Source organism: Camelina sativa, chromosome 9, assembly GCF_030686135.1.
Source record: "Camelina sativa cultivar CO46 ecotype springtype chromosome 9, ASM3068613v1".
Taxonomy (NCBI): Eukaryota; Viridiplantae; Streptophyta; class Magnoliopsida; order Brassicales; family Brassicaceae; genus Camelina; species Camelina sativa.
Window position 1 is genome coordinate 23,504,280 of NC_141888.1, and position 20,490 is coordinate 23,524,769.

The 20,490-nt window shown below is 32.8% G+C and overlaps 1 protein-coding gene and 1 pseudogene across 2 annotated transcripts; one reads left to right on the top strand and one right to left on the bottom strand.

Annotated features, from left to right (window-relative positions):
• Nucleotides 1–6,804: 6,804 nt before the first annotated feature.
• Nucleotides 6,805–8,247, bottom strand: LOC104715356 (UPF0481 protein At3g47200). The gene has a single exon (XM_010432770.1). It carries the CDS (start codon nucleotides 8,245–8,247, stop codon nucleotides 6,805–6,807), a length of 1,443 nt encoding a protein of 480 aa, XP_010431072.1.
• Nucleotides 8,248–16,669: 8,422 nt separating this feature from the next.
• LOC104711187 (UPF0481 protein At3g47200-like) lies at nucleotides 16,670–18,780 on the top strand (annotated as a pseudogene). The gene is made up of 2 exons (XR_015565528.1): nucleotides 16,670–17,162; nucleotides 17,249–18,780. The product of XR_015565528.1 is annotated as a UPF0481 protein At3g47200-like (transcript).
• The last annotated feature ends 1,710 nt before the right edge of the window (nucleotides 18,781–20,490 follow it).

Genomic DNA, 20,490 nt, shown 5'->3' on the forward strand with positions numbered 1-20,490 from the left:
TGGATGATATTGTTTCCATTATCTCATCTAACGGTTTAGAATTATTAATGATTCCAACAGTTGCAAATTTTTTTTTCCAATAATTGTGTTTCATGTACCCCCATTTTTTAAAAATAGCACCTAATAATTTTTACACATTTTCGTTTGACACCTCTTTATTTTCACATTTTTTTAGTTTTATATATATACAGATTTTTATGAACTTTCAAAAGAGTTTTTCTTTTTTAAGTATTATATTATTAATGATATCACCCTTGGTTTATAATCTCAAAAGTTGCAAAGTCTCGATCCAACAATTGTGTTTCTTCATCGCACCCCCAGCTTTCCATGTTGGCACCCGTTAGTTTTAACAACTTTTTGTTTTACACCTATTTGTTTATATAAAGTTGCAATGTTTTGATCAAACAATTGTGTTTCTTCGTCGTACCCCTAACTTTCAATATATGCACTTGTTAGTTTTCGCACCTTTTTATTTAACAGCTTTTTGTTTCACACGTCCTTGTTCTCACACCTTTTTGTTTTTGTATATATACAGATTTTTATGGACTTTGAAAAGAGTTTTTGTTCTTTGAGTATTATATTGTTAATAATCTCAAAAGTTGCAAAGTTTTGATCCAACAAATGTGTTTCTTCGTCGCATCCCCAGCTTTGCATGTTGGCACCTGTTAGTTTTCGCACATTTTTGTTTTACACCTCTTTCTTTATATAAAGTTGCAATGTTTTGATCCAACAATTGTGTTTCTTCGTCTTACCCCTAGCTTTCAATGTTTGTACTTGTTAGTTTTCACACCTTTTTGTTTCATATATTTTTGTTTCACACCTCTTTGTTTTCACACATTTTTGGTTTTACATAAATCTGTATATAATAGCAAACCCACTTTTGGGGATCAACTTTAATCTAATGGATGAGATTGTTTCCATTGTCTCATATAACAGTTTAGAATTATTAATGATCCCAACAGTCGCAATTTTTTTTTTCCAATAATCGTGTTTCTTGTACCCCCATTTTAAAAATCGCACCTAATAATTTTTACACATTTTCGTTTGACACCTCTTTATTTTCACATTTTTTTAGTTTTATATATATTCAGATTTTTATGAACTTTCAATAGAGTTTTTCTTCTTTAAATAGTATGTTATTAATGATATCACCTTTGGTTAATGATCTCAAAAGTTGCAAAGTCTCGATCCAACAATTGTGTTTCTTCGTCGCACCCCCAGCTTTCCATGTTGGCACCCTTTAGTTTTCACAACTTTTTGTTTTACACCTCTTTGTTCATATAAAGTTGCAATGATTTGATCCAATAATTGTATTTCTTCGTCGTACCCTTAAGTTTCAATGTACGCACTTGTTAGTTTTCGTACCTTTTTATTTCACATTTTTTGTTTCACACGTCTTTGTTCTCACACCTTTTTGTTTTTGTATATATACAGATTTTTATTGACTTTGAAACGAGTTTTTGTTCTTTGAGTATTATATTGTTAATAATCTCAAAAGTTGCAAAGTTTTGATCCAACAAATGTGTTTCTTCGTTGCACCCCCAGCTTTCCATGTTGGCACCTATTAGTTTTCGCACATTTTTGTTTTACACCTCTTTCTTTATATAAAGTCGTAATGTATCGATCCAACAATTGTGTTTCTTCGTCGACCCCTAGCTTTCAATGTTTGTACTTGTTACTTTTCACACCTTTTTGTTTAATAAATTTTTATTTCACACCACTTCATTTTCACACCTCTTTGGTTTTACATATATCTATATAAAATAGCAAACCCACTTTTGGGGATCAACTTTAATCTAATGGATGATATTGTTTCCATTATCTCATCTAACGGTTTAGAATTATTAATGATCCCAACAGTTGCAAGTTTTTTTTTCAATAATTGTGTTTCTTGTACCCCCATTTTTTTAAAATCGCACCTACTAATTTTTACACATTTTCGTTTGACACCTCTTTATTTTCACATATTTTTAGTTTTATATATATGCAGATTTTTATGAACTTTCAAAAGAGTTTTTCTTCTTTAAGTATTATATTATTAATGATATCACCCTTGATTAATGATCTCAAAAGTTGCAAAGTCTCAATCCAACAATTGTATTTCTTCGTCGCACCCCCAACTTTCCATGTTAGCACCTGCTTGTTTTCACAACTTTTTGTTTTACACCTCTTTGTTTATATAAAGTTGCAATGTTTTGATCCAACAATTGTGTTTCTTCGTCGTACCCCTATTTTTCAATGTATTCACTTGTTAGTTTTCGCACATTTTTATTTCACACCTTTTTGTTTCACATGTCTTTGTTTTCACACCTTTTTGGTTTTTTATATATACAGATTTTTATGGACTTTGAAAAGAGTTTTTGTTCTTTGAGTATTATATTGTTAATAATCTCAAAAGTTGCAAAGTTTTGATCCAACAAATGTGTTTCTTCGTCGCACCCCCAGCTTTCCATGTTGGCATTCGTTAGTTTTCGCACATTTTTGTTTTACACCTCTTTGTTTATATAAAGTTGCGATGTTTTGATCCAACAATTGTGTTTCTTCGTCTTACCCCTAGTTTTCAATGTTTGTACTTGTTAGTTTTCACACTTTTTTGTTTCGTACATTTTTGTTTCATACCTCTTTGTTTTCACACCTCTTTGGTTTTACATATATAAAGATTTTATGAACTTTGAAAAGAGTTTTTGTTCTTTAAGTATTATATTATTAATGATCTCACCCTTTCTTAATGATCTCAAAAGCTGCAAAGTTTCGATCCAACAAATATGTTTCTTCGTCGCACCCACAGTTTTCCATGTTGGCGCCCATTTGTTTTCACACCTTTTTTGTTTTACACCTCTTTGTTTATATAAAGTTACAATGTTTTGATCCAACAATTGTGTTTTTTCGTCTTACCTCTAGCTTTCAATGTTTTTACTTGTTAGTTTTTGCACCTTTTTGTTTCACATGTCATTGTTTTCATACCTTTTTGTTTTTGTATATATACAGATTTTTATGGACTTTGAAAACAGTTTTTGTTCTTTGAGTATTATATTATTAATGATCTCACCATTTGTTAATGATCTCAAAAGTTGCAAAGTTTTGATCCAACTATTGTATTTCTTCGTCGCATCCCCAGCTTTCCATGTTGGCACCCTTTAGTTTTCACACTTTTTTATTTTACACCTCTTTGTTTATATAAAGTTGCAATGTTTTGATCCAACAATTGTGTTTCTTTGTCGTGCCCCTAGCTTTCAATGTTTGCACCTGTTAGTTTTTGCACCTTTTGTTTCACACATTTTTGTTTCACACCTCTTTGTTTTCACACCTCTTTGATTATATATATATATATATATATATATATATATATACAGATTTTTATTGACTTTTAAAAGAATTTTTGTTCTTTGAGTATTATATTATTAATGATCTCACCCTTTGTTAATGATCTCAAAAGTTGTATAGTCTTGATCCAACAATTGCGTTTCTTCGTTGCACCCCCAGCTTTCCATGTTTGCACCTAGCCCTCGGATTATAAACCAAACCAAATCGAACCGATATTTTTGGTGTTCGATTCGGTTTCGGTTATTGCGGCTGAACCGATTGGTACAATTTTTTTTTCAAAAGAACCAAAATATTTCGGTTATTTCAGTTCGGTTTTTAGTTAACCAAATTTTATTTTTTCATTTACTTTTTATTTTTTAAGAAAAAATCTAACAAACCTGAAATTTACACCTAAAATAACTGAATCACCCGGAAAAACCGAAACCGAAAAACCGAAATATTCAAAATAAAACCGAAAAAAACGGAAAAATCCAAAATTATCTCTAAATAATTTAAAAATCCGATTTTTTTTTTAAACAAATTTTGGTTAATTTTGGTTTTGAAATTTTAAAACCGAATTAACCAAGAAACCAAAATAACCGAACCGAAATTCGGTAAGATTTTCAAAACTCAAAAAAACCGAAAAACCGAAATAACGAACCGAATTCACCAAAATAACCGAAGTCCCAGGGCTATTGGCACCCGTTAGTTTTCACAAATTTTTGTTTTACACCTCTTTGTTTATATAAAGTTGCAATATTTTGATCCAACAATTGTGTTTCTTCATCGTATCCCTAGTTTTCAATGTTTGTACTTGTTAGTTTTCGCACCTTTTTATTTCGCACATTTTTGTTTCACACGTCTTTGTTTTCACACCTTTTTGTTTTTGTATATATACAGATTTTTATGAACTTTGAAAAGAGTTTTTGTTCTTTGAGTATTATATTATTAATGATATCACCATTTGTTAATAATCTCAAAAGTTGCAAAGTTTTGATCCAACAATTGTGTTTCTTCGTCGCACCCTCAGCTTTCCATGTTGGCACCCGTTATTTTTCGCACCTTTTTGTTTTACACCTCTTTGTTTATATAAAGTTGCAATGTTTTGATCCAACAATTGTGTTTCTTCGTCGTACCCCTAGCTTTCAATGTTTGCATTTGTTAGTTTTCGCATCTTTTTGCTTCACACGTCTTTGTTTTCACACTTTTTTGTTTTTGTTCTTTGAGTATTATATTATTAATGATCTTACCATTTGTTAATGATCTCAAAAGTTGCAAAGTTTCGATCCAACAATTGTATTTCTTTGTTGCACCCCTAACTTTCCATGTTGGAACCTCTTAGTTTTCACACCTTTTTGTTTTACACCTCTTTGTTTATATAAAGTTGCAATGTTTTGATCCAACAATGTGTTTCATCGTCGTACCCCTAGCTTTCAATGTTTGCACTTGTTAGTTTTCGCACCTTTTTGTTTCACACATTTTTGTTTAACACCTCTTTTATATATATATATATATATATATACAGATTTTTATTGACTTTGAAAAGAGTTTTTGTTCTTTGAGTATTATATTATTTATGATCTCACCCTTTGTTAATGATCTTAAAAATTGTAAAGTTTCAATCTAACAATTGTGTTTCTTCGTCGCACCTCCAATTTTCCATGTTGGCACCCGTTTGTTTTCGCACTTTTTGTTTTTCACCTCTTTGTTTGTATAAAGTTGCAATGTTTTGATCCAACAATTGTATTTTTTTTGTCTTACCCCTAGCTTTCACTATTTGCACTTGTTAGTTTTCGCACCTTTTTGTTTCACACCTCTTTGTTTTCACACCTCTTTCTTTTTATTCATATATAGATTTTTATGTACTTTGAAAAAAGTTTTTGTTCTTTGAGTATTATCAATGATCTCACCCTTTGTTAATGATCTCAAAAGTTGCAAAGTTTCAATCCAACAATTGTGTTTCTTCGTCGCACCCCCAGTTTTCCATGTTGGCACCCGTTTGTTTTCACACCTTTTTGTTTTACACCTCTTTGTTTATATAAAGTTGCAATGTTTTAATCTAACAATTGTGTTTCTTCGTCACACCCCTAGCTTTCACTATTTGCACTTGTTAGTTTTCGCACATTTTTGTTTCACACATCTTTGTTTTCACACCTTTTTGTTTTTGTATATATACAGATTTTTATGGACTTTGAAAAGAGTTTTTGCTCTTTGAGTATTGTTTCACACCTCCAAGTTTTAAAAATTATGAGTATTATTTTTTTATAATTTATTAATCAACATGATTCACTTATCTTCGTTAAAATTTGGATTGTTTTATTTATTGATTCCTTCATCTAACTTTTGTTTGGTGTCGTTTTCTATTTATACCCGCATCAATCATCTCTTCCAAGTATTAATCTAGGTAATTGATTGTGATTTCTATTTTTTCAAAGATTTATATATTTATATATTATAGCAAACTCACTTTTAGGGGTCAATTTAAATATAACAGATGAGATTGTTTTTATTTTCTCATCTAACTGTTTAGATTTGTTAATATCTTAAAAGTTGCAATATTTTGATCCGACAATTGTGTTTCTTCGTCGTACTCCCAGCTTTCAATGTTCACATTTATTAGTTTTTACACATTTTTGTTTCACACCTCTTTGTATATATATATATATACATTTTTTTTATAGACTTTGAAAAGAGTTTTTGTTCTTTGAGTAGTGTTTAACACCTCCAAATCTAAAAATTCGGAGTATTGTTTTCTTTCAATTTATTAATCAACATTGATTCACTCATCTTTGTTAAAAAAATTGGATTGTTTTGTTTATTGATTCATTCATCTAACTTTTATTTGGTGTCGTTTTCCATCTAACTCGTATTAATCATCTCTTCCAAGTATTAATTTAGGTAATTAATTGTGATTTCTAATTTTTCATAGATTTATCTTTTTAGTCAATTTGGTTGGTTGCAGACTTGCAGCTATGAGCTCTTTATCCCTGATTCTCTTATTATTATTTATAAATTTCGATAGAATAATGATTTAAATTTTGTTTTATGTGAATATCTTTCAAAATTAATTATTTGAGTATGATTCAGTAAACCTAAATTTATATATCTTTAACATTATTTTTTTATTGTCACTGAATCGATTTTTCGTTTTTATATATAAAACAAATAATTTATTTAACTAATTTGGTTGATTAATCTTAGTCATTATTTATGACTTTTATACTATACAGTTAAAGAATTACCATAAAGTTTTCACTCAAAATGTGAAATTAACAATATTAGTCATTTCAAATTTTCAGTGCGGTAACGCACGGGCCTACATCCTAGTTACATAAATATATAAGAAAAAATCATAAAACCAAATTGTAAGTAGCAATAACACAACATAAATAAAATATAATACACACAACTGAAAACAAATGGAACAATGATTTTTCTGTACGTAGCTCGAGCATGTTTGATTTGCCTTCAGGACGTTACAAAATGGTAGCTGGGTTTCCATCATTGGTTTTGGCGGATGTTAATGTCGCTAAGGTAGAAGAAAATGGCAGAAATGGTCTGTAGCAAGGAAGAAATAAGACTAATAGAAATTGACAGAACCTTCCATGGTGAGTGTAGATAAACTCGATACTCTGAGTACCATTTTGAGGTTTTTTCGTTAACTTCCGCAAACACATTCCGTAAATAACTTCTACGTATGTCAAACACAACATCTTTACATATAGTTTTGAAGAATTGTGATACCTCAATCTCGCTGCCAAAGTAATTCTCTATGATTCGGTTGTCATCGCTCAATAATGTGGCATCTTCCTCACCGTTTAGAAGGCATCCCATGAAAACTACATAGCTAGTTATGTCATTCATACTCTTGGTGTAAAATTGTTCAAAGGCCACGCAGTTGAGCAAGACTGAGCTAATGAACGCATCCAATCTTAACAGTGGTATTTGAAGCTTGTTCTTCTTTAGTCTTATATCTATCATCGAATCTGCATCACTCCTTAACCTGATATCTATCCCTTGGAGAGAAAGTCTTGTAGGCGACAGAATCAGTGTATAGTCTAAGGATGATTTCTTTCCAGATTCACCCTTTATAAGTTGGAAATCTTCGTCTTCATCCATAGAGGTAGAGCCCATGTTAGGTACGAAGCTCATACGCATGAGGTCAAGAAGATGGGTTGCCTTGAAGTTTCTGTGTTTCACCCAATATCTTTCTGGTTTATCCATTGAGAGGTTGAAGAAGCTAAACGCCATCCTGTTTAGGTCACCAGCGAGACCAATCTTGGATTCTACAAATAAAGTTTGAAGAACAAAGAAAGGGACCTGGTTTTCCAAGAGGAGAAGATCACTCTCGATAGACGGGAGAATCCAGGGGATCGTGAAGATTGGATCATCACTCTCATCCAGTTCAATGTTTCTTGACACGATAAGTAACAACATGAGAATGAAGCACCCATCTAGAATCATCATATACACTAGCTCCTCTGATGTTTCACAAAGTTGCTCAGAGTACGATATCCTTATCTCTTCTTCCAAATGAATTACAGCCTTAAACAAGACATTTTTATCCACTCCATTCTTTCTTGCCTTGTCTAAGAAAAGGTGGAGAAATCGAAGTTTGTGCTGTTGAATCATCTCGAGGTGTTTTCCTCCGTAATGGTAAGGACCGATGGAAACAACTTTGGGCTTATAGGCTTCAGGATTCATTTCTGCGAAGCTTTGAGGGACTCTGAAGATGCAACAAGATTCCTTACAAGCTGATTCCAAGAGAAGCACTGGTTTCTTACGTCTAGTTGTGTCTAAATCTACCTTCGAATTGATATAATGTAAGATGTTATTTTCATACTCCGCTAGTGAAGGACGTGGGAAAGGAGTTGATGTGGATGGTAATACAGACTGAGGCTGAGAAGAAGAAGAGTCTGAATTTTTTCCAGTCTTGTCTGCCATGATTTCCTGGATTCCGAGACAAGGTCGGATTCAAATTTAAAATATATATAAATCTAGATTGGTTCGAGCCGCCGTGAGGGAAGGATTAGTTGAACCGTGATTTATGCTCCCTTCACTTTACTGTTGAGATGAAGGTGAGGGTTGACTCTTGTTGACTCTTTACTCTAGAGAGGTGAGAGACTGAGAGAGAAACGTGTAAACTAGAGTGAAGAGCAAGTAAAATTATACTCTCTCTCTTTAAAAAATATAAGATGTTTTAAAGAAATTTTTTGTTTCATAATATAGGATGTTCAAGTTTCTATGAAACTTTAAAATTACTTTAGTAATTTATATTATGCAGTATTGTTTCTGATTGGTTGAACTTGTTAAAAATAAATACTTTTTAATCTACATATTTTACTTAAAACATCATATATTTTGAAATGGAGGGAGTATTTGTTTTCTTCAAACAAAAGTTTTTAACGAATCCATAGCCGAATAAGGGATGCCCCGAGTCACTTCATTTTTTTTTCTTTTTTAATGAGTCACTTCATTCTTTCTTTCTGTCTGTTTTTTCTCTACAGTAAATAATAAAACTGTCATACTAAATAGTAAATACTAATACACAAGGTGCAATTATTTGGTATAAAACTATAAATGCCAAGTCACCGAGAAACAGTGCCGGTGATGACCCAGTGCACAAAGTGCATTTGCACCATGTCACAATATTTTGGAAAAAATTATAAGGTTTTTAGGCTCTTCAATGTTTCATATTTTGACAAAAAAACCCCAAAATATTGAAAATCTAAAAATAAGACCTGTAAATTAGGAGAAAAAAAAAATTTGGCACAAGGTGCAAGAAAAGTTTGAGCCGGCCCTGCCGAGAAAACAAGTCAGGAAAACCAAAATTTTACACACAACAATGAAAGCATATGATATTCTGCAAGAGAAAACACAACAAGGTGCAGTTTTATTATGGGAAAAATGTCATAAAAATCCCCAACTTTCAAATTTGGGATGTTTTAATCACCAATTTTCAGGATGCCATTTTAATCACAAACTTTATGTTGACTTGACCATAAAATAGTAAAGTTTTGTTGACTACGCCGTTTTAGGCACGACGTTTATTAAATCTCTAACCCTAAAAAAAACTCCAAATTCTTTCTATAATACCAATATGTCTTATGCAATCTCTCTGTTTCGATGAGTTCAAGTTCAAGTTTTGACACATCTGGTTGTGTCGGTGAGTGTGGTGTGCCATCGATGTGTAGAGAGCATTTGGGATTGCTTTCAAAGGTTATGGATTTGTGAAATTGGAATTGATTTAGGAATTTAGTTTTTTCAATTTGGTAAAAGATGTTGTTTTTAGCGTCAAAAACATGGTCGTTTATGCAAAACGGTAGCAGATAACATATAATTTTATTCTGTTTTTGAGATCTTTAACAGAGAATAAACGACGTGCCTAAAACAGCTTGGTCAACAAAAATTTGCTATTTTATGACCAAGTCAAGGAAAAATTTGTGATTAAAATGGCATCTTGAAAGTTGGTGATTAAAACATCCCAAATTTAAAAGTTAGAGATTTTTATGACATTTTTCCCGTTTTATTATAAATAACTAGATGATTTTCTGCGCTTTGCATTAAAGTTTAAAAATATATTAATTAACAATTTAACATCGTACTTATGAGTTGTTGGTATAATACTATAATATGTGACACGATACAGGTTCAGGGTCGTTATAAGTTATGACCATGCTTAGCGATGGGCCGCTGTTATAATTGATATGTCTAACCACATGTTCGAATAGAGGGATAATTTATCGTTTTGTACTTAAATTTTGTTTTATAATAATTATTATTTTATATTTTTAATTCAAATGGTTGGTGTATTATTTTAGTTTTATTCCTACTGGTTTAATGTTTTGATTAATGACAACATTATAAAATTTATTAATAAAAGGTAAAATTAAAAATTTAATAGTTTTCTTAATGTTTGTAAGAAACCCTTAAACAACAATTAAATAAAAACGGAGGAAGTACTTTTTAGTGTTTTTAGTGTTTGGGGTTCAAAACTTATTTTTAGAAAGGAAAATTGCCACATATTCTTTATATATTGTTTAAAGAATTATGTTTCTTTTCGATATTGGATTCTTAGTATAGTTTTTTTCATGTTTAGGATTGCACATCTAAATTATTTTTTTTTGTTAAAAAATTGCACATCTAAATTATGAAATTTATAAGAATGGATATCTTGATAATCCACTTTTGAGAAGATGAATCTTAATTTTAATATTATATTAGTGTTGGATCTAACTTACATATAAAGACTAGTTCAAGAAAACAGATTGCTGCACACTTACATATTGTTTAAATATTTTTATCTTTTCCGATATCGGATTCTATTTTAGTAATAATCAAATCTCATAGACATGTTAACTAGGGCCAGAATATGTAGACCGGTCTAGTCCTGAAAAATATTGGGTTCAAGTATAAATAATTAATTATATACAGTACGTTTAAGTGGGGTTTTCCTACTAAATCCGTTAAAGTAAAAGAGTTTTTAGAACTTACCTTAACCGTACTCGGGTCAACTTTTTTAAAAGAATATTTTTTCCTGATTGGATGAATTTATATGTTATATTTATTTCTATTTGTTTATTATTTTTTTTTTAAAAACTAAATCTGTAATATTTTCTATGATTTATACATGTTAAAATTCAACAAATTTTTAGTTTAATTTTTATATATAAAACTTAAGGATGAGAAAATTTTGGAAGGCGTTGAAGCGGATTCAGTTATTTGCTCTACAACATAATGTAGTTAGATTTTATGTTTTGTTTAATATGAGTTTAAAGAATTTATTTGGTTTTAAACTTTTATTTTAAATGAAATTGTGTTTTAATGAATACTAGTGGTTTTATTGGCTAAATTTATACATAATTCACTATTTTGTAAGAAATGCTATAAGATAATAAAAAATATATATATTTTTCAAAGAGAAATCTGAAAAAAATAAAATAAAAAAATTAGTTTTATTAGGGTAAAACATACCTTTAAAATATAAATTTGAAATTTTTTCGGGTCAATCTAAACCGAACCGGATTCGCTTGATTGACAGGTCGTCTAGTTATGGATCAAATTACTTAGATCATTGTAAGGTCAGACCCTATGACTCTAATGGGACCACAACTATACGCTAACGATAATACGTGCACATAAAAATTTTAATCTTATTTTAAAACATTTTGATATATGAAATTTAGTTTCTAATAATTTATCTAGATTTCATTTTAAACTACTTAAAGTTATTTGTAAATTATCTTGAATTGTTTAAATTTAAATAATAGTTTTCCTAAGACAGTCGGTTAACGGTTATTGACTTATAGTCTGGTTGTCGATAATACATTCTCCACAAATTTGTCGCCTACCTCATCATGAGGATCCCGACGAATGAATATTTTGATGGTACTACCTCGGCCTGGGATAAATACCCGATCCGAAATTTCCAACCCGACCCAAACCGAAAAAAGTCGGTTCGGTTCAACTTCGGTTATGGCTGAGAAACCGATCGGAAGGCTTTCAAATGAGATTCGGGTATCACTTCGGGTCGGTTTTCTTCGGGTTATCCGATCGGTTAACCGAGATTTTAACCTACCTATATAAGCTTACCCTAACACACCTCTTAAATCTTTTTTACCCTAATATCAGCCCGACACCACCTCTCTCTTACAATTTCTCACCGACTCACGACCACCGATAGCCACTAACGAAGCTCAATATCACCTCATCTTCTCCTCATCTTCACGTCTTCTTCGTCTTCTTCATCTCTCTTCGTTTCATAAGGTAAAATTTCTCAGTTTGTTTTGATTTGGGAATTAGGGATTGAGTTTGTTTTGATTTGGGAATTAGGGATTGAGTTTGTGTTGATTTGGGAATTAGGGATTGAGTTTCTATTGATTTGGGAATTAGGGATTGAGTTTCTTTTGATTTGGGAATTAGGGATTGAGTTTCTGTTAGAGATTTTACAATGTCTCAGTTTCGGAGACATTGTAACTCTAACCCTAGATTTCTGTAACTCTAACCCTAGAGTAACTCTAACCCTAGATTTTGAGTCTCAAACCCAACCATGTGGGTCTCCGAAACTGAGAAATTGTCATTGTCACTTTGTGCATTTGGTTTTGTCATTGTCACTTTGTGCATTTGGTTTTGTCATTGTCACTTTGTGCATTTGGTTTTGTCATTGTCACTTTGTGCATTTGGTTATGCTTTAACTCAACTGTTTTATAATGTCTTGTACTCTTGTTTGTGTAGATGTCTATATCAGACGAAAACACAACCAATGTTTTGGGTGAAGAAGATGAAGTTAGAGACCCAGAACCAAAACCATCTGTCGGAGAAAAAAGAACAGATACATGTCGATCAAGAAGTAAAGGTCATCCGAAGATAGCAAAGAAGAAGAAGAAGCAGGTTCATAGGGCTGAGGTTTGGCAACATTTTTTGGAGAAAGATGATGTTGCAGGTTACAGTTACTGTCGGTATTGTAACCAAGAGATTGGTTGTGATACTAAGTTACATGGGACAAGCTCCATGAAGAATCATCTGGATAGATGCAAGTTGTACAAGGCATATCAGGAGAGTGATAAACAGAAGGTTTTCGCAAGTGATACCACTGGTGCAATTTCAGTTGTTGCGGTTAAGCATGATAAAGCATTGTTTAGGAGGTCAGTGAATGAGATGATTGTTTTGTCTGAGTTGCCATTTGCATTTGTGGAATCAGAAGGCTTTAGGAGGTTTTGTGCAAATATGCTTCCAATGTACACAGTTCACTGTAGGAGGACAGCAACAGAAGACATATATGCTATGTTCCTAAGAGAGAAAGTTGCATTGAAGAACTTGTTTTGCGCCGAGAAGAAGAGAGTGTCTTTGACGACTGATCTATGGGTAGCTCCTACAACTGCTTGCAGCTACATGGTGGTGACTGCTCATTGGGTTGATAAGAATTGGGATTTACATAAAAGGATTATATGGTTCAAGCCTGTGACAGATCATAAAGGGGACACCATCGCTGAGCATCTGAGTGCATGTCTACAAGAATGGGGCATTGAAAAGGTATTCACCGTGACAATGGATAATGCTAAGGCCAATGATAAAGCACTTGGGAAATTCACAGATGCTTTTAGGATGATGGGGCCTGACGCATTAGTCAGAGATGGTTCATTGATCCATATGCGTTGTTGTGCGCATATACTGAACTTGATAGTCAAGGATGGTTTAGCAAAGGTAAATAAGAGCATTCTGGGCATTAGAAATGCAATCAGGTATGTAAGGTCATCAGGGGACAGACTGAAATCATTTCAGTTGAGGGTTGAGACAGGTAAATGCAGTAGAGGAAGCTTGTCTTTGGATTGTGCGACTAGGTGGAACTCTACATATCTCATGTTGACTGCTGCATTGAAATTTAGGGTTGCTTTTGAGAAGTTACTCGCAGAGGACAAGCTATACAATGATTACTTCGACGAAGAAGTGCAAGAAGAAGGGAGTGACCGTAAAACTAAAAGGGTTGGACCTCCAACTTCAGAAGGCTGGGATGAAGTGCAGCGGTTAGTCAAGTTTTTAAAGATGTTCTTCAATTGCACTTTAGCATTTTCAGCCACTAAAACGGTGACATCTACAATATGTTACCATGAGATAGTGCATATTGAGAGATGTTTGATAACATTGAGCAACAATGAGGATGTTTTTTTACGGCTTGCAGCAAAGGAGATGAGGACTAAGTTTGAGAAGTATTGGGATGGCATCATCAATATGAATCCACTTGTGATCATCGCAAGTGTGTTTGATCCAAGGAACAAGATGCAATTTGCTGGTCTCTGATTTGATAAGCTCTATGGAAAGGACAGTATAGAGAGCAATCATCTAAGAAGTTCAATTCGGAAAGTGATGAAGAATATGTATGAAGAGTATGTGCAGCGATTCAGTCCCCATTCTCAAGCTGAAAGTACAGGAACTCGAAGTGAGAATGTGCCTGAAACAAGTCTCCTTTTCGAGGATGATGATGATGACTTGGAGAGCAGAGATTCTTTGTATGAAGAGATGGAAACAGAGACAGTAAATGAAGTAGTTACAAGTGAGCTTGACATTTACTTGATGGAGAATCGTGTGCCAAGAAAGAGAAACCCTTTGGGTATGGATTTTGATGTCTTATCATGGTGGAGATGCAATAGTCATAAGTTTCCAACATTGTCAGAGCTTGTAAAAGATGTGCTTGCCATTCAAGTGTCGTCTGTAGCTTCAGAGTCGGCATTCAGTACAAGTGGAAGGATTTTGGATCCTTTCCGGAGTTGTCTATCTCCTCACATGGTTGAAGCTCTCATATGTACTCAACAATGGCTGAGAAATACCATCCAAGCAGAGAAGCTTGCAAGTTTGGTTCAAATGTTGGATGAACTGGATTTTCATGAGTCTTTGGGTAAGAAAGTTTGATGTTTGTCAATCTTTCTTATGATATACAATATATGGCTGACTTCTTTTATCTTTAATTGCAGCAACTAAGACGGTGGAGGATGTTGATGGAGGATGTTGATGGAGCCATGGAGACCAAACTTCTCTTTTACTTAGTCTCTAACTCTCTATTCTCTATTCTAAGATCAAATGGTGGATTATGACTTGGTTTGTTTTTTTTTTGGATATTTTGCTTGTGATTCAGTTTTTTAGATTTGGATATTGATGAACTTATGATGACTTGTTTGAGTAGAAAGGATATGATTTCAGTTGCATTTAGGTGATGAAAACATGAATTAGGCAGCATAAGTGATGAAAATACAGGTTTTCGGTTCAGTTCGGTGGGTTTTCCAAAATTCAAATTACCCGAAACCCGAACCGAACCGAACTGAAATGAATTTCGGGTTTTTTCAAACATTTTTCTAAATAACCGAATAACCAAAAAACCGAGAAACCCGACCCGACCTGACCCGAGAACCCGAACTTGCAGGGCTAGTACTACCTTTCTCGGGACCGAATATACCTCTTAAACTTCCAACGTTTTTATAACTTAACAGTTCAATTAGTAATAAACTAATGTGTCGTTAGTGTTGGAATTGACTTCCCAACTAACGATTACCGATAAAATTCTGTTCGACGATAGTCCCTTGTTCAAAAAAGTGCTAGGAATTAGTTGGGTGTTTGGAGTGGACCTAACACTTATGTATATATATGTATAGTTCTACTCTTATTAGTAAAAGGAAAACAAAATAAAATACAAAACTATAATATATATTGTTTATAAAATGAGAAATTGTTAGAAATATCGATTTGCAAATATTTTTTTTTTAAATACTATTTTTTGAATATTTTCATTTTTGCCATTTTATACACAGTTACAATATGTTAAAGTTTTAGATTTTTTTTTCGGTTCATTTATGATATAGTTTTGAGAGGGTATAGGATTTAGTATTTAGATATTAGAATTTAGAATTTAATCATTTTCTACATAGAAGAATGTATTATTGAAAATAGACAACAAAAAAATATTTTTGCAGAAAGCTAAAGAAACAAAAAAATTTGCAAATGCCCCTTTTAAAATTGCGGTAAACTCATGAAGACAAAATTTTATCATTTTTATTAAAAATTTTAACATAAATTATTATAAAACATCACCAATTCTCAAACACAACTCGGGTTTACTTATCATAAATTCATATGCCAAATGAATTTTTATTTTTAATAACGTGAATTCATATGTTCTAACCCAGGGGTTCTAACATAGCTAAATTAATCTTATTGGTCTAGTGATTAAAACTTTAATTCTTACACATGTGATAGATGAAATCTAATCTATGGTCCAAAGAACAAAATAATGAGATTCCAAGGAGATTTTCGGTGTTTGATCCTATACGACCATGACGTCATTCTGAGTCTCAAGACGAATTTGTCGGCAAACTGGCAATTAAACCAAGCGACAAGTGGGTGCACAAAAAAACAAAAAAAATAAAAATAAAAATAAAAATAAAAAAAATAAAAAAAAAACCAAAGCGACAAGTGAAAAGCAGTCGAGTGTTTCAAAATGATCCACGCCCGACTTCGTACGCATGACATGATATCCTAGGCCCTAGAACCAGAACCGGCCCAAGACCCAAGTTGATGAAGCATCAGCTTGCGGCCGCAAATTATATAGTCTAAATTCGGCTCTATTTTACAGAAATTTTGTTTAGCCTAGTGGTATAAGCAGTGGAAAAGAGAGTAAGATGTCACGAGTTCGACTCCCAAAACTCATACTTATTTGTGTTTTCATTTTTTTTTTTTTAACAGGCGTAAATATGTTTTTGGGTTTGTGGCCTCATAATTCTCTGCTACGGCTCTGCCTAGAACATGACTAGTTTGTCCGCTAACTGGCAATTAAACCAAAGCGACAAGTGAAAAGCAGTCGAGTGTTTCAAAATGATCCACGCCCGACTTCGTACGAATGACATGGTATCCTAGGCCCTAGCACATGACTAGTTTGTCGGCTAACTGGCAATTAAAAAAAAAGCAATAAGTGAAAAGCAAGTGTTTCGAAATGATCCAAACACGACCCGACTTCGTCCGCATGATATGATATCCTAGCACAGGATAGGTAAAATTTTGTATATATTACCCTCTTTCTAACAAGGTAAGTTTTTTACTTTTTACTTTTTACTTTTTACTTTTTTGAGCATTTTCAAACTTTCTCAAAACAGTTCACCTTTTTTTTTTTTTGCTCTCGAGACTTTGGCTCATTACCTTTGCGACTACTTTCCGGTCATCATCATTCTGACTGTTTTTGGTCAAACTGTCAACCACTTTGAGTCATTTTTCCTTCCAAACAACTATTTTCTACTTCTGCCACTTAATCATCTTTTACCGAATAGAGATGTCACAATTATATCATCGCTAATGGAGATGCTCTAGACGAGCTCACGGTAACCCTCACAACAGTAAATTTTTCGCTTTAACTCGAATCAAAATCTCGATTTGATTTTGAATCTGATCTTGTCTCTTAACTCAGGAAAGCAGGATCCTGTAGTGGAACTAAATCATGGCAGACAAGACGGAAATAATTTCATCACTTTCTGATAAAGCTTCTCTTCCTCTATCACCACTACCTACAGAAAGTTGTATTATATCAACTGAGCTCAGAAACTACTTATCTTCAAGATGTAAGGAACCAGTGCTTCTCTTGGAATCAGCTGGTAAGGAATCTTGTTGCATCTTCAGAGTCCCTGAAAGCTTCGTAGCAATGAATCCCGAAGCCTATAAGCCCAAAGTTGTTTCTATTGGTCCTTATCACTACGGGGAAAAGCACCTGCAAATGATTCAACAGCACAAGCTTCGATTTCTGAAGCTTTTCCTAGACGAGGCAAGAAAGAATGGAGTGGATGAAAATGTCTTGGTGAAAGCTGTAACTGATTCGGAAGAAAAGATAAGGAAATCTAATTCTGAGGAGCTTAGGGTTGACGACTTGGAACCCAAGGAACAACACAGTTTAATGTTTCTAATGGTTTTGGATGGGTGCTTCATTCTCATGTTATTTCTTATCGTGTCTAGCAACATAGGACTGAACGAGGAAAATGATCCACTTTTTACGATCCCCTGGATTCTGCTGTCCATTCAGAGTGATCTTCTACTGTTGGAAAATCAGGTCCTTTTTTTTGTTCTTCAAACTTTGTATGTAAAATCCAAGATTGGTCTCCCTGGTGATCTAAACAGGATAGCGTTTGAGTTCTTCAAACGCTCAATAGATAAACAAGGCAGTTATTGGGAGAAACACAGAAACTTTCAGGCAAAACATCTTCTTGACCTCATCCGTAAGACCTTCTTACCTAACATGAGATCTGTGGGTGAATCTGAAACAACATCATCCCAAGATGTTCAACTCCATGAGGGTAACTCTGGAAAAGTATCCTCCTCAGATTCTACAGGGGTAGTGCCGTTGATATTGTCGGCAAAAAGACTTCGCCTTCAAGGGATAAAGTTCAGGCTAAGAAGGATTGAAGAAGAAGATTCCATATTAGATATAAAATTAAAGAAAAACAGGCTTCAGATACCACTGTTAAGATTTGATGGGTTCATCAGCTCATTCTTCCTCAACTGTGTTGCCTTTGAACAGTTTTACACAGACAGTTCCAACGACATAACAAGCTACGTAGTTTTCATGGGATGCCTTCTAGATGGCGAGGAAGATGTAACTTTCTTGAGAAACGAAAAGCTCATCATAGAGAATCACTTTGGTAGCAATAGTGAGGTATCCGAGTTCTTCAAATCTATCAGTAAAGATGTTCTATTTGAAATACATACAAGTTACCTAAACAATGTATTTAAGGGAGTGAACGAGTACACCAAAAAATGGTACAATGGATTATGGGCAGGCTTTAAGCACACACACTTTGAGTCACCATGGACTTGTCTGTCATCGTTTGCTGTTGTTTTCGTTATATTTCTTACCATGCTACAGGCCATTGTTGCGATTCTTTCCTTCCTAAACGACAAAAAAAAGATGATGGAAACGCAGCTCCTCCATTGGGTCTTCCTTAGTGAAAATCAAATATGCTCGAGTTTATGAAGAAACAATGCAAACAAATGCAGTCTTCTCTTCTGCACACAGCATACCTCATTGTTTTCCACGTCTCTATATGTTTTACCATCAGTTTGAGGTCCAATTGTATTATATATGTTGTGGATTTATCTTCTGTACGTGTATGGTTTTATGAATTTTTCATATATGCTTGTGTAGTTGTATCTGTTACTCTCGTTACTTAGCAGAAATTAATCTCTCTCTCAAATATTTTTAATAATACAGTATTGTATAATAGACTATATATGAAATAGCAATAGTTATTATTAAAACAAATAAAAATTACAAACAACTTAACCACGTAATATTACATATTACACTATATTAGAACCTGCCCAATGTGCCGATTTAAAGTTTTGTAAATAAAATTAAATTTAGTAAAATTATATTAAATTTATTGTAAGTTTGTTATAAATTTTCTTTTTGCTAAATAATATACTAATTTATATCTGTTTACAAAAATCTTTTATGTATGTTAGCTAAGTATATTGTATATTACAGATATATTTTTTACCACAGCCTAGAAAATGTCTCTATGAACATAATAAGCCAACTACCATATATGTCTCTTTACTTTCGCTTTAGCATAGATTCTTTAAGTACTAAAATTGTTGGCACAAAAAACATTTCGAATAAAAAATATATTACATTGTATACTAATCAATGATGTATCATCACAATAGTGTATGACTAACCATGGAGAGAACCTCGGCTCTGCCTTTCTTACTTATGGAGAGAACCTTGCGTCCAACCTCCTCCACCATGGAGAGAACCATGACTCTGCCTTTCTCCATTGTGAAGATAAACTTGTGTCTAACTCCAACTTCCTCCACCATGGAGAGAACATCGGCTCTGCCCTCCTCCTGTTTGGAGAGAACATGTTCACCTTTTTTAGCTATCTCAAAGTGGCTTGCTCCGGCAATCAATGAAACTAAAGACCCTTTTTCAACGTTACAAAATCTTTTGATAGTAAATAATGTTAAATTTCCTAATGTATTCGCGGAAGTATCTTTGACACACCATAATGTAGCCTATGTCTCCTATGGATCTATCAGCAACGATTTATGTTTTTCCAATCTATCTATCTATTAATTTATGTTTGTTGTAAGCTTGTGTTTGATTAGCCTATTGTATCCAACCATTAAGTTAATGATCTTCTACTCTTTATGTCCCTTTGGGATTGAATGAATGGTAACAATTATGTTTGTATATTAAAAAAAAAATCTATGACCAACCAATCAAGATTACGAAATTATAATTATATTAATTTGACATAATTAAAGAAATAATAGAAAATTATAAGCACAGTAATATGAATCTAAAATAACTCAAAAATGAAAATATAAACTAAATAAAACAATCTAAAAATACTATAATAAAATTGACAATACAGTATTAGAAAAATAAGACGCGTATATTTATCTTACACTTTTTTTGGGTCAATATATTAATCTTACATATTCCAAGCTGAGAAAGTATGAGAAAGTATGAGAAACTTTTGGTTAAGAAAAAAAAAATTTACCTTCCCATTAAAAGAGTTTTACCAATATAACAAAGTTGAGAACAGTGTTTTTAATAAGTTATTTTGTTAGATGAAAAATATGAGATAATTTATGAATATTTAGAAGTGAGTATTTAATTTTTTAAAAATTAATAGTTAACTGTATATTTTCCTT